Consider the following 21145-nt stretch of genomic DNA (forward strand, 5'->3'; position numbering starts at 1 on the left):
GGATATTGAGAGAATATTTCAAGAAGCAAATTCTGATTTCTTTTGTCCCTTTAGCCTTTTAGGTTTGGGTAGACCCTTCTATAGAGCCCTTTAGATCACTTTGGACACTTGAATTATTGTTTATGAGAATCTTTTGCTTTATTGTCTGTCAGAATACTTCTTTTTCTTCGATTTTTATTGTTCCCGCATAAATAGAGTCATATTGCATGAATCTTTTTGTCCTTTTTTCTTTTTCTTTTTAATATTTATTTGTTCATCGGCATATTGTTTATGATAAATTCCATTATTTGGTAATTTTCCATTAAGAAATGATTAAAAAAAAGAAAAATCTCCAACCAAATTTATTAATCCAAGATATTTTAAAAGGCATGTGAGAATTAATAATGCATGTAAGAACACATGAATTTTGAACACGTCAATTTAGTAGATTGGGTTTGATGAAATTCCTTTAACCAGTTTGGAAGAAAACTTTGTAATTGAGAAATTTGGGATTTAATCTAGAGTAATTGCAATTGGCAATGCAGCATGGTCCACGTGTATCTCTATTGTTCACCATCTCATTCTCAAGTTGTCCTTTCTTCAGGTAATGGGCTCAAGTCCATGGCGTGGGACGTGTATCTCCAATATAGATTGCTATTGGAAGAACAGCAGGATCTCCATAGCCCACACATGCTCAAAAATCCCAAGATTGGTTTTATTTTTTGATGCCAAGCCGAGATAATGTTCATCGGAGGGGCCGAATAAATCACTAGCTGTTGCTCAATAATAATACAACAATATGAACTCCATCTGGTTTGTCAGAAGTTCTTTAGTATCTTCTCACTTGACACCCCATCTGCTACAAGAATTGAGGTGACTTCCTGCAAAAGGCAGACATCAGTAGTGTAACTATTAAACATTAAAGTTTGATGATGATGATGATGATGATGACATGATGCCTGTGTGGGAATGCCAAAATTACTAGCTTGATGGACTGCGAATAATGTTGTGTATAAACTCGGATAATTCGGGAAAAAGACGGCTGTATAAACACATTGTATGCATTCATTCACCATTACCACTACAAAACAAGTATATCATTATTGCTGATAAACATGGATCAAGAAGAAGTGAATAACAATAAGGGCCATAAGCAATGAAAATAAAGCAGAAGAACGGATCCAAGATAGTGTCAGATCCAAACAGCAGAAAGATTTCCCAATGTAATTATTGAAATAAGCTACCTAGAAGGCTAGAACCAAGCTTGGTCAAGTACAACAAAGCTAGCTCCTTTTCTAACCCCAACCTAGATTCGCATGGAGCCAGCTCTGTTGGGAGGTGGCCATGCAAGCCATCCTCGGTTGGGGGTGGCCGCGTGAGCAGCGGAAGAGGGGTGACCCACCCCACTCCACCACACCTTTTTTCCTTTTGCTTTTATCAGTTTTTGGCTTTTTAAATATAACAAAAAATTATTTTTTAACATGTGGCATGCGATGTAACAAAATTGTTTATGTGGGCATAAAATAAGTTTCGGATGGAAGAAGTGAAATGAAATGTGCGAAAAACCCAAGGAGTAAATTGAAATTGCACAAAAACTCCAGAAGTTATAATGAAATTTCCCCTTTTTTTTATTGTAACCCCTGTTATCCCTAGGATTTCAACTTTTACTTCATATTCCTGTATATCTACCTAATTAACACTTTGAACATTTCCTTCAAACAGAAAGTTTTCATATCATATCATAACTTCTTAATCAATTGTTAAGCAGAAAAAGAAGGCCTTTTAGATCAGACCCACAGCAGGAAGCTGAACTAGTTCTTTAAACATCAAGTTATTGCAAATATTTGCTCTATCAGTGCTTCCGTTAGCATTCTTCATCAAGTTTTGAGGAAAGTACTTCAGTTTTGGACATCTCACTATTATTGCTCATGGGCATAAAAGAAACTTCTCTAAAGTGTAAAAATAATTATCACTGAAAGTAGATGACGCATTGTCAAATTCAAACATTCCGTAAGAGATTCTTTGTAAACTGAAGAAAAAAATCATGGTACTACTATGCTGTAAATTTATAACAATAAATTTTTTCTGCGCTTTTCTTATTAAATGAATTTTTTATCCCACTATATTTAGCATAAGGTGTAAGTCATTCATCAACGTTAAGTGATTAATAAGAACTGAAAGAGGTCATAAATGTATTCTGATAGTAGTGAGCCCAATAGTTCTATACTATGGAACTACTGGAAAAGCAGACGTCGACAAATATGTAGGTCAAACCTAACAAGTGAAAGCCTACATTGTTACAATACAATTAACCATAAGAATCTTGTTTTTCTTTTGAGAAAAGGTGAAGATAATATAGCAAATCGAAAAATTACGAACTTCTACTTTCTGAAGGTTTCATGTATTTTGAGGCAACCCTAAAAGGATAGGTTATTATCTATTTTGAGATGAAGGAAGTAACAAATTAAATCATTTGAACTAGAAGAGTGGCAAACCTCAGTCATTTGTTTCTGTCCACAGAGCACAGCACCAGCAGACTGAGGGCTGTAAATTTGCTTCGCTCTAGTGAAAGCAGCCTGCAAAAGCAATCGTACAGGAAATTACTCTTGGGGACAAACAAGACCAAAGCTCAATTGCTCACGTGCACACTATACCTGTACATAGCCACTTTCACCCCTCCAACTGTCATCTGGTTGGGATAATACAGGCACAATCTTAACCCCAGAAGATTCCCAATCTTTAAATTTCTCCTATAAGAGGAAGAAGCACAAGTTTTAAAATCAACTTCCATAGGCGGACTAGCTTTGCTGGTTCTACAAAATATATCTGTGATAGTAATGACATTTAAGCAAACCTGATAAGCCATTCGCTTAAGGTTTCTAGCCCCATAATAAAGCCTCACATCAGATCTCTTAGAAGCACCAATTCCTGACTCAATGAGAGACCGGATTGGACTGAATATGAGAAAGTCGAGAGAAATTAGTAAATGACAAGGAAGTGGACACGGACAAATCCACAAACATTGGCATTGGCATGCAAGGGGATCAAGGAAGAATAGTACATTAAGCTGCTATTGAATATGAGAAAGTCGAGAGAAATTAGTAATTGACAAGGAAGTGGACACGGACAAATCCACAAACATTGGCATACAAGGGGATCAAGGGACAATAGTACATTGAGCTGCTAGCTGAATAATTCTTTCATGCACTATAACATTAATGAGCATATGGAATACAAACACTTAACCATTATAGACTAGAAACAAAGAATTACTTTTGAGATATCTAGTCAAATTATTAGCTATAGATTGAGTTTGGCAAAATGCAAGAAAATTACAATCAAAAGGACAATATACATTTAAGAGAACACCAAACATTTGATCAAACTCCGAACCTTCATGTTAGGAGTTAAATCATTGATGGTCCCGGATACCCCGGTTATCAAAAATAAAAAAGAGTTAAATCATTGATGGTATCAACAAAATAATTCAAGAAGCTATATTTAGTTTGCTTTCCAGGTATTACATTATGGACAATAAGGCTTAGGCAATAAGGTATAAACTGGAATCCTTCGCAAAAAGGAGGTTATGTTGCTAAAGAAAAGGTGACACAAAGGACTTCTGCTCTTCAAATGGAAAATTCAAATTCAAATTCGATTAGTAATAATCATTGAAAAAGCTTATTCAGAGTAATTAAACAGGTTTTTGATACTGAATATGATCTTTCACGAAATTAAATCCATGGATTTTTTTATATAAGTAAAAAACAATTCATAATACTTTCCACAAGACAACAGCAGTCTTCAGAAGTTACATTTTCTCAAAACTTAAACGGTTCTGGTGCAAAGCATAGGGAAAAAGGTATACTATCATAACTACCCATTCGATAGTAGTATCTAAACCAATTGGTCCAGTTGCCATATCACTTGAAGAAAAAGCAATAGAAGGTACAAAATAAGCAGTTGAACAATCTGATATGGCAAATATTCTAGTTCAGATTTGCTACAAGCATATGTTCTAACATCTAAATGTCACCAGAAGAATAGGACCTCGAAAATTGAAATATCATGCTTGTTTATGAAAGTTTCCAAATCTACACTTTGATATCATCAACTTAACCACAGGTGCTCTGGAATGCCTCAAGGTCCACCTAGGAGTTATTCTACCAATTACACAGTATCCTAGGATAAAGGAAGATGAGTACAAAAAGGTAACAGGTCATGTATCTTATCATACACAGCGAATACTACTAGCTCAAGAGGGTACCCATCCTACCCTTAATTATTATACATTCTAAAGTTAAATCAACGAAAATAAGATAGAAGGACCATTCCTGAATTTTAACAGAAAACATGATCCACAAGATATTCCAGGGTCCTTAATAGGCACCTAAATGCATTTTAATAACAAGGGATGATTACTGGTTTGGACATACAGAACTACTGCCAGGATAGTACAATTAGATTTCTTTTCTTTAAAAATAAACGCAATTTATTAAGAATTGTAAAAAGGTGCAACCCAAGTACAATTAAAAATACTTAAAAAAAAAAAGAAAAAAAAAAAGGAAGCACAATTAAAAAGTTTTCCCACATAAAAGCACCAAATATCAAGGCCCTATTTACAATGAGAAAAATAAAGGGGAAAGCTTAATCAATGCTTTCCTTTCTTCAAGTACAAACCAAGTACCCAATTTCTCACTTAGACATCTTCCGCAACGTTTAAACCATAAAGAAAGTTCCCAATTCAACTCTGTTTTAGAATCTCATCAATCAAATTGAAACAATAGTTTGACTAAACCTCCAAATACGAAATGAACTTGGTCCACATTCATCCCATATCAAACGAACTCAATGCCAAGACACTTACCTTAATAGAATACAGTCAGGAAAAGATGGATCTCTCAGAAATGCATAATTACAAACCGAGCTTTTAAGTCTTGCACTTTTTATTTGGAGAAAACACACTTTAACCCCAGTGGTTAGGCCATAAAACACAAAAGCTTCCTAAAGTTTAGTCTACAGATACAAATATTTTTCCCTTTTATTTTTTATTTTTTCCAATTTCGACACCCAGAAGCCAAAACCACAATCTATCCCCCAAAGTAAACTAATGAGGGCTATGTAGCTATATACTGGGCGAGTTTTCTATTGTTTTCGGAAATTACATTCAACTATCACATCCATTCTACGCATTCGAGTTGAAAATTCTCATTCCTTTCAGTAAGCAAAGCTAACATAACAGAAAATTATAAAACGGTCCTTTCGAGTTCTAACTTTTTCCCAGCAACCAAACAGAAAATAAAGAAAAAAAAAATTAAAATTCAGAAACCTGACCTGATTCCCGATCCGGTCGCGAAAATCAGAACCGTAGGATAAGCCTCTGGCGGTTCGATGAGGTCGACATCGAACCCTCGCCCCATAACCTGACTGAGTTCAACCACATCGCCTTTCTTCAAGCCGCAGAGCAGCTCGGCGGTGGAGCCGGCCACGCTCTTCACCAGGAACTCAAACGCGCCGCGCGCCGCCACGAACGAGGGCGGGGACGCGATGGCCAGGAAGGAAGGCTTGGCGAAGTCGGGGACTCGGAGCTGGAGGTACTGCCCGGCGCACGTGTGGGACGCAGCGAGGTCAGGGGCGTCGGAGACGTCGATGCTCACGTGGAAGAGGGACTCGGCGGCAGGCTTGATCTCGGAGAGCGGCGCTTGGGTCCAGACTATTGTGTCTTGCCGTACGGCGGCGGCGACGGCTGTAGCGGATCTGCGGCGGTGGTGGTGGTGGAGCTTTAGTTGGCGGAGGTTGAAGCGGCGTAGGATAGACATGGAAGGGAGGGGCGGGCTAAAGTGCGCATGGGGAAGAGAGGGCGCCAGAGAGAGGCGCGTTGGAGAGAGAGCAACGGACATGGTTTTTGATGGTCGGTTGTAGAGGGAGTATATAAAGTTTGGTCTTCGTGGCGGGGACTAGGGAGAGCCGACCCTAAGGTAGGTGTGCCGGGTGGTGATGAGGTGGCGTGTGATACGATGCGCCGGGGGTGCGTATTAGGGGGGAGGGAGGTGATGTTCCACGTGTCGTGATTCTAGTCGATCCTGGAAGTCTGGAGGATAAGTAGCTAAAAAGATCATAGCCGTAGAATGCTTGGAAATCACTCAAATTGCAGTAACATTTGTTCCGGTTGAGCGAGGATCCTCTGCATGCAATTCGGACATCTCATATGGAGGAGTTGTTCAGGCAGCCAAAACCTGCCCGCAGGCCGCAGGCCGCAGCCCTTCTCTCGAGGGATCGGAGATCCCTGCTCCTATACGAGCTTGAAACTTGTCTACACGATTTTGTTGAAGGGCGAAGGTTGATTAAGTTCCATCAAATTCTCTGCTCAAGTCCAAACGTTAAAATGGACCAGTAAGCGAATACTGTACTTTGGCCATGAATTTCACAGATCGTCCTTCAAAAACTAACCTATTTGTAGTGAATACCGATTTCCTGGAGGCTGGAGGATCGAGCTCCTGGCTTATATTTCCATGCCAATTACTCGAAGACACCAAATCTCTACCTTCTCGTTAATATGTAACTTTTTTTTTAATAATGTCTTTCCAACGTTTTAATTTTACAATATCCTCTATTAAAATTACAATATCCCTTCCGCAATTCAAAACTTTCTATAAAATAAAAGGCTTGGAAAAAAAAAAGTCATTAATTTATCTAATAAATATTTTTTTGCAATTTTATGTAGCTAAAGAAATTGTAACCTCAATGATAAATTGAGGCGGCATTGCAAAAATTGGAGCATTAGGAAAACGTTGCAAATAGGATGCTTATTAGGTGTATCGATTACCTCTCTGTCGCATTGACGATTAGCAAGCCATTCTACAAACTTCAGGCAAAAATTTTGGACAAAGGAAAAATTTCAAAGCAAGTCCAGGAGGCATACGTAAAGGCAAGCGCGTCATCAAGGCACGGTCAGCATTGCGTCTGGTAATTCCAGACGAAACAAGGATTTGACATTAACACGTTTCAATGTTCCGAAAACACAAGGTAAAAAATATACATGTCTGCTTTCTTTTCCCCTTATTAAACAAGCTAAAAAAGGGGGGGCAGGCCATCCACTCCATTTCTATTTCACACTCGGGAGTCAGATTAAAACAGAAATGGAAAATCCTGATACATCCGATCTCAAAAAATGAAAAATCCTGTTGCTGGCATCCGCCAACACCCACCTAAATTATTGGTTTTCGCAATTATCAAGAGAAGGTAAACAAGAGAGACGGGGTAGAGATGGGAATACAACTAGGCTGCAGACTCCTTGGCAATCTTCTCAGCCTTGGCAATGACCTCCTCAATCCCTCCAACCATGTAAAATGAATGTTCTGAAAGGTCATCATATTTTCCATCCAACACTCCCTGTCAACCAGACAACAACAAAAACTCCGATGAGTGAAGATCACGGATGGTGTTACCAATTGATTGCGGAAATATATTGTGCCATATGAATGCCCCCACATGTAGGGTTGCTATTTGTTTAATTAAAATAAATAAATAAAAGATTGATAGATCAAAAAAAATTATGAAAAACTGTTTCGCTCCACAACTAAAATCCTTTAATACATTCAGATCCTAAAGACTCAATTGGCATAATCATCAATATATATATATATATATAGACAATAGACCCTTTTTAGATGGATAGTCTAGACATAAAGACATGAACTTTCCCAAACTTCATAATCAGCCATGCAAACTATAATTGGAGCTATAAGATATGTTATCAAGGATACAGTTCCAGGATTATTCTCCATCATTTGAAGTAAGAAAGAGGGTGAGGGAAGTACCTGGAAGCTGTTAATGCTCTCTTTCAAATCCACGTATTTGCCAGGTGCACCAGTGAACACTTCAGCAACATGGAAAGGCTGGCTCAAGAACTTCTGAATTTTACGTGCACGGGCAACAGTCATCTTGTCATCTTCACTGAGCTCATCCATTCCCAAAATAGCAATGATATCTTGCAGATTCTTGTAGTTCTGAAGAACCTTCTGTACCCCACGAGCGGTATTGTAGTGTTCCTCACCCAAAATGTGAGGAGAGAGCATACGAGATGTAGAATCTAGAGGATCAACAGCAGGATAGATACCAAGCTCGGAGATCTGTTCACATTAGAAAGACAAAGAAGTAATAAGACAATATCATAGGCAATAAGGATTCCATAAGAACCTTTAGTAATTCATGAAACATGGACACACCGATCGCGACAGCACAGTTGTGGCGTCCAAGTGAGCAAAGGTTGTAGCAGGAGCTGGATCTGTCAAGTCATCAGCAGGCACATAGATAGCTTGGACAGAGGTAATGGAACCTTTCTTGGTGGTTGTAATACGCTCTTGAAGGCCTCCAAGATCCGTAGCCAAAGTTGGCTGGTAACCAACAGCAGATGGAATACGCCCAAGCAAAGCAGACACCTCAGAGTTAGCCTGCAGGATGCACCAGAAAGAACGAAGAGGATGGCAACATTAGCAAGATGAATTGCATGATGTAAGGTAATTCTTAGGGGAGGAAAAAGGTTCCTTGACAATTAAGCTTACTTGGGTAAAGCGGAAAATGTTGTCAATGAAGAGAAGCACGTCCTGCCCCTCGGCATCACGGAAATGTTCAGCCACAGTCAGACCAGTAAGACCAACACGAGCACGAGCACCAGGGGGCTCATTCATTTGACCATAGACAAGAGCACATTTGCTCTCAGCCTGAAGATGGATATAATGGAGTTCAAATATAGAATGAAAAATAAAATTCAAAGAATAATGTTTGAGGGACAGGAAACAAAATTAAGAAACATGTGAACTGCATTCTATTAACCTGCTTTTCACCAAGCTTAATGACACCACTCTCAATCATTTCCCTGTATAAGTCATTGCCTTCTCGAGTGCGTTCTCCAACACCAGCAAACACAGAGAAACCACCTATCAAAGAGTACAGGTACAGGTCAATTTAAAAAAAAAAAATCAATTAGCAAACACAGCCTGACATGTGTATTTGAGTAAAACCAACCATGAGCTTTGGCAACATTGTTGATAAGTTCCATGATAAGCACCGTTTTTCCTACACCAGCACCTCCAAACAGCCCAATCTTACCACCTCTTTGGTATGGTGCAAGAAGATCAACAACCTTAAGATTAAAAAAATAAACAAATAAATAACACAAGCAAATTTTGTGACTGTTATTGCATCACTGTTATCACATCACACTTAATCCAACTCTAAAAATACACAAGAATCCAGGTTCTAGAGTAGAAGTGGGGAGAGACAATACCTTAATTCCAGTAACAAGGATTTGTTGTTCAGTTGCCTGCTCAACAAATGATGGAGCTTCTCTATGGATGGGTAAATAGTGATCGGTTTCTGTTGAAGTATTTTCCCAACGAAATTTTCAGAAAATTTACATCACAATGGAAACAAACAACCAACAACTGATAAACTAATCGACAATGGAATATTTATAAATTTCTTACTGAGTTCGCCCTTCTCGTCAATAGGTTCTCCAATAACATTCATGATACGGCCAAGAGTAACTCTACCAACAGGAACCTAAAGGGCATATGATGAGCAAATCAGGCAATGGAAATAAAAAGTTATCAAAGTGACCCAAAAGAAACTTAATAAAAAAGACAAACAAACAAAATGTGGATAATCAAAGAACAGACTGCAAAATTTTGAACGAAAACAAATCAGAAAACAGATACTACCAACAAAATCAGAACACCTATAAAAAGCAACATCCTATTATTCCAAAACCAATGTGAATATCCTTGCGTAAGCTCCGTAAAGTGACAGGGAACTGGTGGAATTCCATAGGCTAACATTCATTATAATAGCAGAATATTAATACGCAATACACATGAGCAAAGTTTGAAATGGAGTAAGTCAAAAAACGTTAACTGTTAACAGCAATCAGAATCACTATTGCACGAATACCACTTAAAAATTAATGCACCATATAAAACCCTTGATCCATATCACAAGAATAACTCCAACACCCATTTCCCATTACAAAGACTGGAAAAATAATCCTCCTTTTGGTTGCTGATAAAACAGATGAGAAAACCAATAAAAGTTAAAACATTTTATGTTTTCTGTTCCAACAGAACAAAATGTTCGTTTCGGAATCGTTGACCGAACGGTTAATAATTTGGGAAGTCTTAAACGATCGAAAATATAAGTTTTGCTTTCCCACATTTTCTCAGCACAAAAGGAAAAACAACACCAAGATCAGCAAGACACAGCAGCATATGTTGCTACAGATCACAAGAACGACCAAAGGTAAGCTCATTTCCAAGAATATAAGCCAAAATCCCCAACATTTCTCACCAAATCTCGTCAAATAAAACCATCAGCTCAAGAAAGCCAAAGAAACGAAACTCACGGTGATAGGAGAACCGGTGTTGAGAACGCGCTGCCCTCTGACCAACCCTTCGGTCCCGTCCATAGCAATGGTACGGACCATGTTCTCCCCCAAGTGCTGCGCCACCTCCAGCACTAGCCGGATCGAGTTGTCCAGCACCTCCAGCGCCGTCAGGATCGGCGGCAGCCCTTCCGCGAACCTCACGTCCACTACGGCACCGATCACCTGGCACACCTGTCCGATCGAACCCGCTCCAGTGAACTCGTCTGTGATCTTCCCGCTCCTCCCAGCTTCCTTCGGCGAAGCCGACGGGGCCGGCGGGGATGCCGCAGCGGCTGAAGTCGCGTACTGGGTCACGCGCGTCAGGAGGTAGCCGTACGGTGAAGCTCGGCTTATGGGCGACGGGGACGCGAGCCTAGGGCTAGGGCTTGAGATCGGCGATCTGGAAGAAGATCGCCGCGCGGACGATCGGATCAGCGAGGATAAGAGTCTCCGAGAAGACATTCTGATAGAGCTTCAGAGAACGAGAGAGAGAGAGAGAGAGAGAGAGAGAGGCTAGGGTTTGTGGACTCTGGCTGTTCGATTATATGTACAGCTATAGTGGCTAAAATGGGAATATTCGTTTTTTTCTTTTTTTTTCTTTATGTTTTTTTCTTGTGTCATTTCCTTTTACCGTTTTGATGTTGCCAATGTGGGGGAACCTGCGCCGGGTCCGGCGTGTACTTCTCAAACCTGAGACTGAAGAGGAAACGATGTCGTTTGAGCCTTGAGTTTCCAAAATTTGCTGGTGATCCCCCTGCCAAAATAATGCGTCCTGTGCTTGATAAATGATCATTCAAAAAAAATTAACTGCTAAAAGACTTTTATACCCTCTGATGTTCACTCCACTAAAAGTAGGTAGCATGAACGATGAGTCAAACGTGTTTGGGAATTGGGGCCAAGTCATAAAAGCCCAAAAGCCTTGTCCATGGAAAATGAAAAAAAATATTGGGGAAAATAAAATGAAATTCTCATATTTGTCTAATTTTATTTTTATTTTTTTAAAGGGATTTGTCTAATTTGTTATCTAAAAGTCTTTAAATTCATAAATTTAAAAATAGCGACAAATAATTCTTAGAGAAAAATATTAATATCCTCGAGTGAGATTTAACTAGGAGCGTATTTTATGGAAATGAACAAAAATATTAAGATAGTTTTTGGAGAAATGATTCCTACACTCATTTCTCACAACAGCCCCACAACAAGCTGACGTGGCTGGTAATATTTTATTATTTAAAAAATAATAAAATATTACCAGCCACGTCAGCTTGTTGTGGGACTGTTGTGAAAAATAAGTGTAGGGATCATTTCTCTAATTTTTGAGAGTTTTTCATACATTTAAAAAAGAAAGTGCGGTTTAAAAAGTCTGTGGCTAATGGCCTAATGCTCTAATATAAAACACAATATAAATAACTTATTTGCTAGATATTAATTCCTTTCTATGGATATAATGTCAAATGAGAAATGAAAATTTTGTATTTTTTTTAAGAGTGAATATGATCCTAATAAGGCCACCTGGCATTGACTTTTCTACCCGGAGTCACTCAATCCCAGTTTGGGCCAGGCTTTAGGCTGATATGGGATCAACTATGACCATTCTATGTAAGATTATTGGTCTTTTTACAGTCCACTAGAGGTTCACTTGGTCAATAGGCACCCACCCGGTGACCCGGAAATGGATGTTTTCAATTTTATTTGAAATGGAGAGAAGCCGGTTAGCTTATTTTAGAGGGGTAAAATGGTCATTTTATTTTTTATACCATTTTACCCATTTTAAAATAACAAACCGACTCATATCCATTTCATTTGGAATTGAGTAATCTGACTAACATTCTTCAAGTAGAAATAACATAGGCCTTGCATTCCTTCAAGCATGCTTAACATAATCCAAATGTTTCAAAGTTTTATTTGTTTTCCATTTTTTTTTAATGAATAAAATGCATCAAATTAAGTTTAATCCTATTAGTTGAAGCAAGATGGTGATTTTTATTGTTATGTGAAGATCTGCATGATATGGGTATACGACCATGGGTAGTGTGCTTGTGAAGAGCTTTAACAAAGAAATGATGAAAGAAAACATAGACATATTTGACTAGAACCTAAGCCTAGAGGAGTCTGATTAAGCCCCTTTCAAGTCCCCTCCATAGTTCTGGGATGGAGAGGTTTCTTAAGTGTTTTGATCATTTCAACCCTATTTGTAAAAATGTTCTGATATGACATAAACTTAAAAATAATTTTGAGTGTTTTGTATTTTGAAGTGTGTTACGTAGCCAATGGAGTGCAAAGATAGAGATAATTTCTATTTTCATTAGGATTACGATAATAAAGAATCAAGAGATTGCATGTATCTCTAAGTAGTATTAGTTTACTTTATTAGTTCAATCGATGACTTGTAGGGCTATAAAGCCTATTGTTTGTAGAATAAACATAATCAAAGAAGTTAATTATTCTACTCTTATAGTTGTTTTAGGAGGTTTAAAGTTCCTCGTATGAGTTGAATTACCTTAAAATTATCCGTTATTAACCTATTCGCTTGAACCATAGTTATTAATCTAGTCCTGTTTGTTTGGTGTTTCTTTTTAAATTTTTTTTAATAACATGTCGTCGTTTAATTTCTTCTAAGGTGTACAATTCATGTTTATAAATAGTGGCATTTCCATAAAATTTAATAATTAAGCCCCCTAACGTTATAATTTTTTCAAGGTATATAAATTTTTGGAATATCCATTTGTTTACTTCCCCATTTTCACATTCTTAAAAGTTCGACAAGCATAACTTTTCCCAGGGTGACAACATCAATTTCAATTAAATTGTCAGTAAAACATGAAAAGTGTTTGTCTCCGATGTGCTCCAACATCAATTATATGGAGAAGAATACGAAAAGTCTTGAACATAAAAACTTAATCAGTAGTTTTGCATTCCATAAAGTAAGAAAATTGACTTTTTAAATAAAATACAGTATTAAAATTAAAATTAATACAATTCAAATATAAGAAAAATGCATCGATTAAACTTATCACTTTAGGCTTCAAAATATATCAAACTAGCCCTAGAAAAATCGGCTCCCTCAAAATAGCCATTTTCACTCGCCCTCGCCCTTTCCACGTTAATAGGGCTGAAACCTTCCATGTCTAGTGTACCACTTTTCAACATTAATGAGAGATATATCAATATATCATATATCAAGCTTTTATTTTCCACCAGAAGTGCATAATTTTTCTTTCCTTGAAAAGAGAATTATATGTATCATCAATTTGTTTTCTTGGTTTGTTGTGGAAACCAAATCTACTGTTCCACATTAATAATTATGATTTTCTGAACACCACGCACAGCTTTCATCGCCTGAAGAAAGGAAGAAAGATGTTATTTAAAAAATCATACTTTTAATATATAAAATCCAATATTTGTAGGGAAAATAAATTAAATAATGATCATTTATGCCTAAAAAACCAGGACAGATGAACTCTGTAGAGGAAAGCCTTCTCTTTAAGGAGCCTTTATAATTCAAATACGATATTGCAGTATAAGTTAAATCAAACAGTTAATATATAAATGAAATGTTCTTTATACTCTTGTAAAATTTATAAAATGACAAAATTACCCTAATTAAAAATTAAAAAACAAAGCTTGACCCCAGCTTGGCTGCAGGTCAACCAAAGCAAATGTCAATTTCTGTTTTTTTTTTTTTTTTCAAAAAAAAAGAACAGGAGTATTTTTGGTATTGGCATCCTCCATTAAGATTTAACAGAAAATCTTAACGGATGGATGACATTGCAAAGTTTTCAAACATGACCTGACATTATAACTTTTTAAAGATGGAGAGTACGATTACAAAAATAATAAAAGATTAGGAGGTAAGTGAAATTTTCCGTTAATATTCCAATACGCTGTGGGATGATGCCAATTTTTTTTACCATTAATTAAAGTGCCATTGTTGGGCAAATTTTTGGGTTATTTCTTACTTGGTTCCTATAGATTAAGGGCCTAAGTTGATTGAAATCTTCTTACCTCTTGATTCCAATCAGTGCATACGTTTACTATAACAAGTGCCACAACTTGAACAGAAAGTCCACATATGATTCCCATCCAAAGCCCCTGCTTAACACCAATTTCACAGCTTGAATAGCAAAGAGAGAGACAGCTTGAATAGCAAAGAGAGAGACAGAGAGAGAGAGAAGAGAGAAGAGAGGAGAGACCCACTGTGCCTCCAAAATGGAAGATGAAAGCAAAGAGCACAGCAGAAGGTATTCCCACAACATAGTAAGCGCCAAGATTTATAAATGCACATAGATTTTGCCACCCACATCCTCTAGCAGCCCCTAGATATATAGCCAAACGGAAATTACAATAAAGCACTTGAATCAATCAAGTAATCAGTAACCATTGAACATTGAACTTAGTACTTGTGACAGAATTCAAGACCTGAAAGTACACATTGGAATCCATCCAAGAAGTCTGATAGTGCAAGCAGTGGCATCATTTTAGCAACGTATCTGATCACCTCTTCTTCGTTGCTATACAACTTTCCCCAAACATTGCGCACCAGAATTGTAGTAATTCCCACAGCTGCACCCTCTGAGATGGCCACTATGATCATGACAGAAAGAGCCAAGCGCGCCCCACTGGGGCACCCAGCACCCAATTCATTTGACACTCTTGTACTATAAGAAGAATCCTTTAGTTTTAAAGAAAGTGTAGGAACACGTGACAGTGAAAATCAACTCTTGATTTTTTGTTTTACAAGTGCTGATCCAATGTCAGTCGCATAACAATCTACTAAATAACTACTCTTACCAAAGCATATCAAGTCACTAACCTTATAGCACCGCCAAGTCCAACAGAGATCATATAAACCATCCAACATGTGTTAAGGCTGCATAAAAAAATGTCGAAAGTTTTAAGGTAAATCTAGGATATACCATATATGCCTCCCTATTCTGACTTCTAGATTTTCAAAAACATTATGAATATGACGAGGTATATATACCTTATCGATAACACAGATGTCTCTAATTTTGGATTTGGGAGAAGACCGGATAAGAGAACAACCATTTCGAAGGACCAATATTCGAAGCTGTCAATCAAAGTTATCAAAAAACTAAGCTAAATGCTTCAAATGTCTTGGCATATCATAGAAGAGCACTGTTTCTTCAAGCATGCTTCAAACATATTACTCAGGAGAATCAAACAGAACTTACCATATCATGATTGCTGAAGGAACAGCTAGCTTTATAAAGCTGAGAACATCATGCAGGGCTTCTTTTGAAAAACCAGTCCAAGTTTTCATGCAAGCTGGAGAAACTTCTACATAAATTGCCAACAAAAGCACATTAACCCAATTGGAAATGGTAATTGCCAAGGCAGATCCTTTTATCCCAAGTCCGACTTTGAACACAAGAACCCAGCAAACAAAAACGTGTAGCAAAGCTGTGAATCCAGAGGTTATCAGCATAGGAACAACATTGTTTTGGGTCTGTAAAAATCTGTTCAGGCATTGAAGGAGGCCATAGGCAAAAAGGCTTGGGATCATCCAACAATTGAAAACTCCAGCTTCAGTTGATATTTCGTGGTCTTGGCCTAGAGCTATGAGAATGGTGCTCGTATAATACCAAATCAGTGCTAGAGGAAAGCTCAAGGCCAGGAGGGTTAGCATTGCTCGCTGCGTGTGAACGCCAAGCATGTGGTACTGTTTCGCTCCATAGGCTTGCCCGCATAGCGTCTCCAATGCGCTTCCCATTCCTAGCTATATAAGACATTTTTGAAACAGAGGAAATTGATGCTAATGCAATTGAGATGACAATCGTCCACAAAAATTCTCCATCAATCTGTCAATTTATCTTCACAAACTTAACGCTAGGTAATTTCTCCATGAATTTGGATCTCTCCGGCTCAAATGAACGAGAGAGGAGCCGGTTCTTTTAAAAGAAGGTAAAAAAAAAAATTAGAAGAATCGGCTCCTCTCTAGTTCAAAATTATTTAAGAGTTGAATATATAAATTAGACTCCAAACAACACCTAAAAGGAGGGTCGAATAAGTGTATGTCAATACAATAAGAAATTAAAAATATAATCAACCACAAACAAATCACCAAAATATGAAAAGCAATAAAACGATTTCTCTACTTTATTTTTACTTTTCTTAAAAACAATAAATTTCAAAACATTTAAAAAAAAATTATTATAATTCCAATAAAAAAATTCACTAAAATACAAATTTTTTTTACTTTTTTATTTAAATTCTTTTTACTTTATATCACATCAATCACTTTTTACTATTAGTCAAAAAAAAATTCACCTCTACAATACTTACCAAACAACACCTGCAAGTTTTTAAACTTCAAAATTATAATTGCAAAACTGATTATACTTTTTTGGGTATTGAATTTTTTGAAATCAGAATTCAATTCTAATTTATTGTATGAATTTCGAAGCCTGACTTTGTGAGATAAAATTTGAAAAAATTAAATAAAATATGATTTATTTTTTTTAAAAAAAAAAAAGGAAAGAAAAAAAAAATCAGAATTCTATTTCATTGCCAAACGAATAAGTCAAGTTTCACCGTTACATAATCATGCCCTTTTGGTTATATATACGTTTCACCACAAAAATCTAGGTATAGGGTGTAAAGGGAAAGGTACGGTGAAGAGAACCACCAACTTACGAGGACAGTGAAACCAGTGACTGAAGCAAAGGAAGACCCCATGGAAGCACCGGAAAGAGGCAGCTGTCCAAGATGACCGTTGAACATGACTGATATCACCTGTAAGCTGTACTGCAACATACTAACCGCTATAAGAGGCCCCGACAGCCGTAGTTGCATTTTTGCTTCTTCAACAAAATTTGCTCCACGACTACAACAATCTTCTTCTTCTTCTTCCAGATCATGGCTTCTTTCCTGGGTCCTAATCAGATGAGATTTAAGACCTGAACTTTCTCCTCCTTCCATCCTCGCTTTCTTTTGCCAATGGAAGGAGGAAAAGGACGGAGAATCCTTATTCTAACAACAATTTATACTATACACGCTAAATGAATCTCTTAAGTAATAAGACGTAATTTGATATTACAGATTAAGGGCTTGTTCGAGTCTGATTTTTTTGTCTAATACTATGCTATTTTTTATTATATTTTAAATTGTGAATACCAAAAACATTTGTTTTTTTTTTTTTTTAAGAAAAAAACTATTTTACAATTCTTATATAACTCTAACAACTTACTTTTTTTTTTTTTTTTTTTTTTTTTTTTTTATATATATATATATATATATTTTATATTAACCATTGAATCTGTTTTTTTTTTATGTATATGCCCTAAATAAAAAATGTTTATTACACAACACACTCACATGGGGTGGGACTTATATGGTGGGTCTCACTCATGTGAGTATTATATAATGTGTGTTGTGTATGAATCATGACCCGCTCTAAATGAGAAGTGATTCTAGCACAACACATTTTACACAACACATTCACATGGAGTGTGATCCATGTGGCGGCTCCTACTCATATGGGTCTCACCGAAAAATGTTAGATTTACAACACCAATACAACAACTGTACAACAATCTCTCACATGAGGGTGGGTCCCACATACTGGGGCCTACCCTCATGTGAGGGGTTGTTGTACAATTGTTGTATTGGTGTTGTACAAGAATCAAATCCCGGTTTCACCCCATGTAAATGTGTTGTGTAAATATCATTACTCATCTTAAATATCCAATAGTTAATCTTAAAAAAAATAAATTGTTAGAGTTAGTACAAAAATTATACGAAAGTTATGCAATAAACATTACTCTAATTTAAATTAATATATATATATATATATATATATATTCAAACATATTTTTGAAAAATAATAAAATATAATTAAAAAATAAATAAGTGATTGATGTGGTCTTTTGTTTACCAAAATATATCAATAATAAATAACCACTCGCAATAGGACGAATCCTTGTAGGATAAGGCTATAGAGAGGGTGTCGAACCTCAAGGACTACAGGGGTATTGCTATCAAGTTTATGAAGATTAAAAATAACTAATGAAAAGATTGTTGAATTTGTAATTAACTAAAGTGCATAAAATAAACGTAAAAGATAATTGAAATATAAGAGAGAGAAAAAGAGTAGAGTATTGACTTCACCGCTATCCGCACATCAATGGTTAATCATATTTAATTAGAAAAATTCATTCTATGCATGCTATAAATAAACAAGAAATTACCATATTAAAGCATAAGTATAATCCATCTTCGGTTGGCACGGACCGTTCACTTAACCACTAAGATGCGGTACGACCCGTCTTCCCTAGGCATGGATTAGCTACGTCTTTAATAGGATACATACAATCAATGAAAAAGTATAACCCATCTTCGGTTGGCACGAATCGTCTACCTAAATTACACTAAATCAGGGTGTAGTACGATTCGTCTTCCCTAGGCATGGCCTATCTAATCCTGTTGATCATATGTCAATTAAACCCGTTGTATAATCATCATTCTCATAATCACAGAAAATAATAATGATTTGAGTTCAATAAAGGTAAAAAGCTTTCTAAGACAAGAGAAGAATTCTACCAATATTGATTATGAATTGAAGAACAATTGCATTAAAAGATGAAGAACAATATCAAATTGTAGCAATTCTCATAATTATACAACCAACATGCATAAACTAAAATTCTCTAAATTAAAATACAATCAAACCATTGTGCTTGGATAGGGCTACATCAATACCCTACAAAGGTTTTTAGCCGCTCATGAAGTTGCTGCAATGGCCTCTTGCCATGATTACTTCTCTTCAACTCTTCAAGCCTTCAAGAAGTTTTTCTCTGAATTTTCTCTCGGTAGCAGTGTGTCTTTTTTTTTTTTTGAGGCCTAGAAGCTCTTGTAATTCCAGAAAAATCGTCTCTTGAGTCTTCTTGTCCAAGTAGGAGATTGAAACTTCAATCCAAGTAGGAAAAGGATTCCAAATTCGGCCAGAATTGCGGTCCTTTATTGCGAGGCGATTTTGATATAGTAAACGTCCGAATTTGGAAAAGCCTATTTCTAACATATTTGTTTAATTTTTTATTAGCTTTCTAACGCCACCAATTTTATTACAATCCGATATCTGACGCAAAAGTTATGATTCAAACACTGAGACATATGCAGAATCCAAATTTGAATCCAATCCGATTTTTGACTCTTAGTAGAGAAATTCCGATTTAATCCTTCACTTGATTTGATTAAACTTAACCACATCATATAGGTATCCTATATGATTGGTTAAGCTTAAACATATCTTCTAGGTTTTCTCAAAGTGTACTTTAAGCCCAAAATTAATGGAATTAATTGCATCTTTATTTAAAACCTGAAAACAATAAAACAACACAAAATCAAACAAATAACAATGCTAAGGAATTAACATATATAAGTTAAGGGGCTTGAATGTGTAACATTCAACGCTTATCAGTGCTACCTAAACATACCTTAATTTATTATTTTTGCATACTTCAAAAGCTCTCCAAACATTTTAATATTACAAAAATACTTATTGCGAATTAGATAAATCACATTCTTAAATAAAAATATTTCTTTATATTTTGATATCTCTCAACAAAATAGAAAAAAATGTACGGAAATTAACACCAAAATTCAAATAAAAACATTTTTCATTTTTAAAAGGGGTTGCAAGCTTTTCTTTGGACTTTTGTACATCAATGCTCTTCTATCTATAATATGCAATTAGAGAACAATTCACCTGTTGCTAAGGAGTAGCTCAATTAGTTGGGGATTACGCCTCATGAAGTAAAGGTCTCTAATTCAAATATCCCTTCCTCCTCTTGTGTGGACATGTCAAAAAAAAAAAAAAGAACAGTCCACCCAAGCACTTTGGAGTTTGCACGAGTGCGCATTCGCGAATATACTATGTAATATATTTTTTAAATATAATTAAAAAAAAAAAAACTTTTTAATGAATAAATATAATATAAACTATTGTAATTATAAATTTTAATATAAATATACGTGTGTTTATGTGTATGCATAATAAATTTCTATACATAGTGTAATATATATATAGAGAGAGATTTAAGATTGAATTAATTAAGATTTAAGTTATATCTAATTAACTCAAATGATAAAAAAAAAATAACAATAATTAATTAATTAGTGATTAGTATAAATTTGTGAAGAAAAAAAATGTTTATTTAGTAGTTAGTTCGAGTTCGTTTGAAAAATAGATTAATCGAGCTTGATGATAAGTTTTAGCTTAGCTCATGTTTGAAACAAAATTAAACAAACCAAGCTTGCACATAATACTCAACTCGATCACTTATGGGTTAAGCCAGTAAGAAATGATTTTCTTACATCTTTTATACACCTCTTTCATACCTCATCCTATGTGGCATCATTTTTTTATTTATTTTTTTCATCATGAAAGATGTAGGATATATCATACATGTAAGAGAGGTGTATAAAAAATGTAGGAGAATCATTTCTCTATGCGGGTTGTCCTGAAATTGACTTGTTTATTAATCGTGTCTAATCGATTCAGCGTGGTTTGACCTGAATTTTATTTTAATATATTATAATTTATTAATTTTGTGTTAATTTTTTGTCGGATTCACAAATTATGTAAACAATTATACATTTTACCTAAAATGAGCCCCACCAATTTTGGGAGAGATCCCAATAGCATGGATAATACCATTGGATACATGCCATATTAGGGTCAGCTCGATAAATTTTGATACCAAAGGTGATAAGTTTAAGTGATGTCAT

The 21145-nt window shown here is 36.0% G+C and overlaps 3 protein-coding genes across 6 annotated transcripts; all 3 read right to left on the reverse strand.

Annotated features, from left to right (window-relative positions):
* Positions 1–384: 384 nt before the first annotated feature.
* LOC133852356 (fruit protein pKIWI502) lies at positions 385–6417 on the reverse strand. Its single transcript, XM_062289102.1, has 5 exons — positions 5311–6417; positions 2834–2933; positions 2634–2729; positions 2475–2555; positions 385–860 (listed from the first exon to the last, which is right to left on the reverse strand). Exons 1-5 carry the CDS (start codon positions 5874–5876, stop codon positions 798–800), a joined length of 906 nt encoding a protein of 301 aa, XP_062145086.1. The 5' UTR covers positions 5877–6417; the 3' UTR covers positions 385–797.
* Positions 6418–6933: 516 nt separating this feature from the next.
* On the reverse strand, positions 6934–10918 carry LOC133852367 (ATP synthase subunit beta, mitochondrial). The gene is made up of 9 exons (XM_062289110.1): positions 10376–10918; positions 9465–9540; positions 9266–9354; positions 9004–9121; positions 8812–8915; positions 8541–8699; positions 8205–8429; positions 7797–8108; positions 6934–7368 (listed from the first exon to the last, which is right to left on the reverse strand). The coding sequence occupies exons 1-9, from the start codon at positions 10856–10858 to the stop codon at positions 7255–7257; spliced, it is 1680 nt and encodes a 559-aa protein (XP_062145094.1). The 5' UTR covers positions 10859–10918; the 3' UTR covers positions 6934–7254.
* Positions 10919–13549: 2631 nt separating this feature from the next.
* On the reverse strand, positions 13550–17415 carry LOC133860260 (protein DETOXIFICATION 16-like). Of its 4 annotated transcripts, none has more exons than XM_062295983.1 (8): positions 17054–17415; positions 15592–16136; positions 15381–15467; positions 15210–15266; positions 14816–15015; positions 14594–14712; positions 14402–14488; positions 13550–13735 (listed from the first exon to the last, which is right to left on the reverse strand). In XM_062295983.1, the coding sequence occupies exons 1-8, from the start codon at positions 17336–17338 to the stop codon at positions 13679–13681; spliced, it is 1437 nt and encodes a 478-aa protein (XP_062151967.1). In that variant the 5' UTR covers positions 17339–17415; the 3' UTR covers positions 13550–13678. The 4 variants fall into 4 exon arrangements, with proteins under 4 accessions (XP_062151967.1, XP_062152007.1, XP_062151931.1 ...); XM_062296023.1 differs by having other exon boundaries at positions 14590–14712; positions 14816–15054; XM_062295947.1 differs by having other exon boundaries at positions 14816–15054; positions 17054–17414.
* Positions 17416–21145: the final 3730 nt, after the last annotated feature.

This window comes from Alnus glutinosa, chromosome 1, assembly GCF_958979055.1.
Source record: "Alnus glutinosa chromosome 1, dhAlnGlut1.1, whole genome shotgun sequence".
In the NCBI taxonomy this organism is placed as follows: domain Eukaryota; kingdom Viridiplantae; phylum Streptophyta; class Magnoliopsida; order Fagales; family Betulaceae; genus Alnus; species Alnus glutinosa.

Coding starts and splice junctions, on each gene's coding strand:
- LOC133852356 (XM_062289102.1), bottom strand. CDS start 5,876: ATGTCCGTTGCTCTCTCTCCAACGCGCCTCTCTCTGGCGCCCTCTCTT. Junction 2,556..2,633: donor GTGAAAGTGGCTATGTACAG/GTATAGTGTGCA, acceptor TTGCTTTTGCAG/GCTGCTTTCACTAGAGCGAA. Junction 861..2,474: donor GACAGAAACAAATGACTGAG/GTTTGCCACTCT, acceptor TGCCTTTTGCAG/GAAGTCACCTCAATTCTTGT.
- LOC133852367 (XM_062289110.1), bottom strand. CDS start 10,858: ATGTCTTCTCGGAGACTCTTATCCTCGCTGATCCGATCGTCCGCGCGG. Junction 8,916..9,003: donor CAATGTTGCCAAAGCTCATG/GTTGGTTTTACT, acceptor ACTCTTTGATAG/GTGGTTTCTCTGTGTTTGCT. Junction 8,700..8,811: donor TTAAGCTTGGTGAAAAGCAG/GTTAATAGAATG, acceptor ATCCATCTTCAG/GCTGAGAGCAAATGTGCTCT.
- LOC133860260 (XM_062295915.1), bottom strand. CDS start 17,338: ATGGAAGGAGGAGAAAGTTCAGGTCTTAAATCTCATCTGATTAGGACC. Junction 15,468..15,591: donor CCTTCAGCAATCATGATATG/GTAAGTTCTGTT, acceptor TTTGATTGACAG/CTTCGAATATTGGTCCTTCG. Junction 13,736..14,401: donor GCACTGATTGGAATCAAGAG/GTAAGAAGATTT, acceptor TCCTTTCTTCAG/GCGATGAAAGCTGTGCGTGG.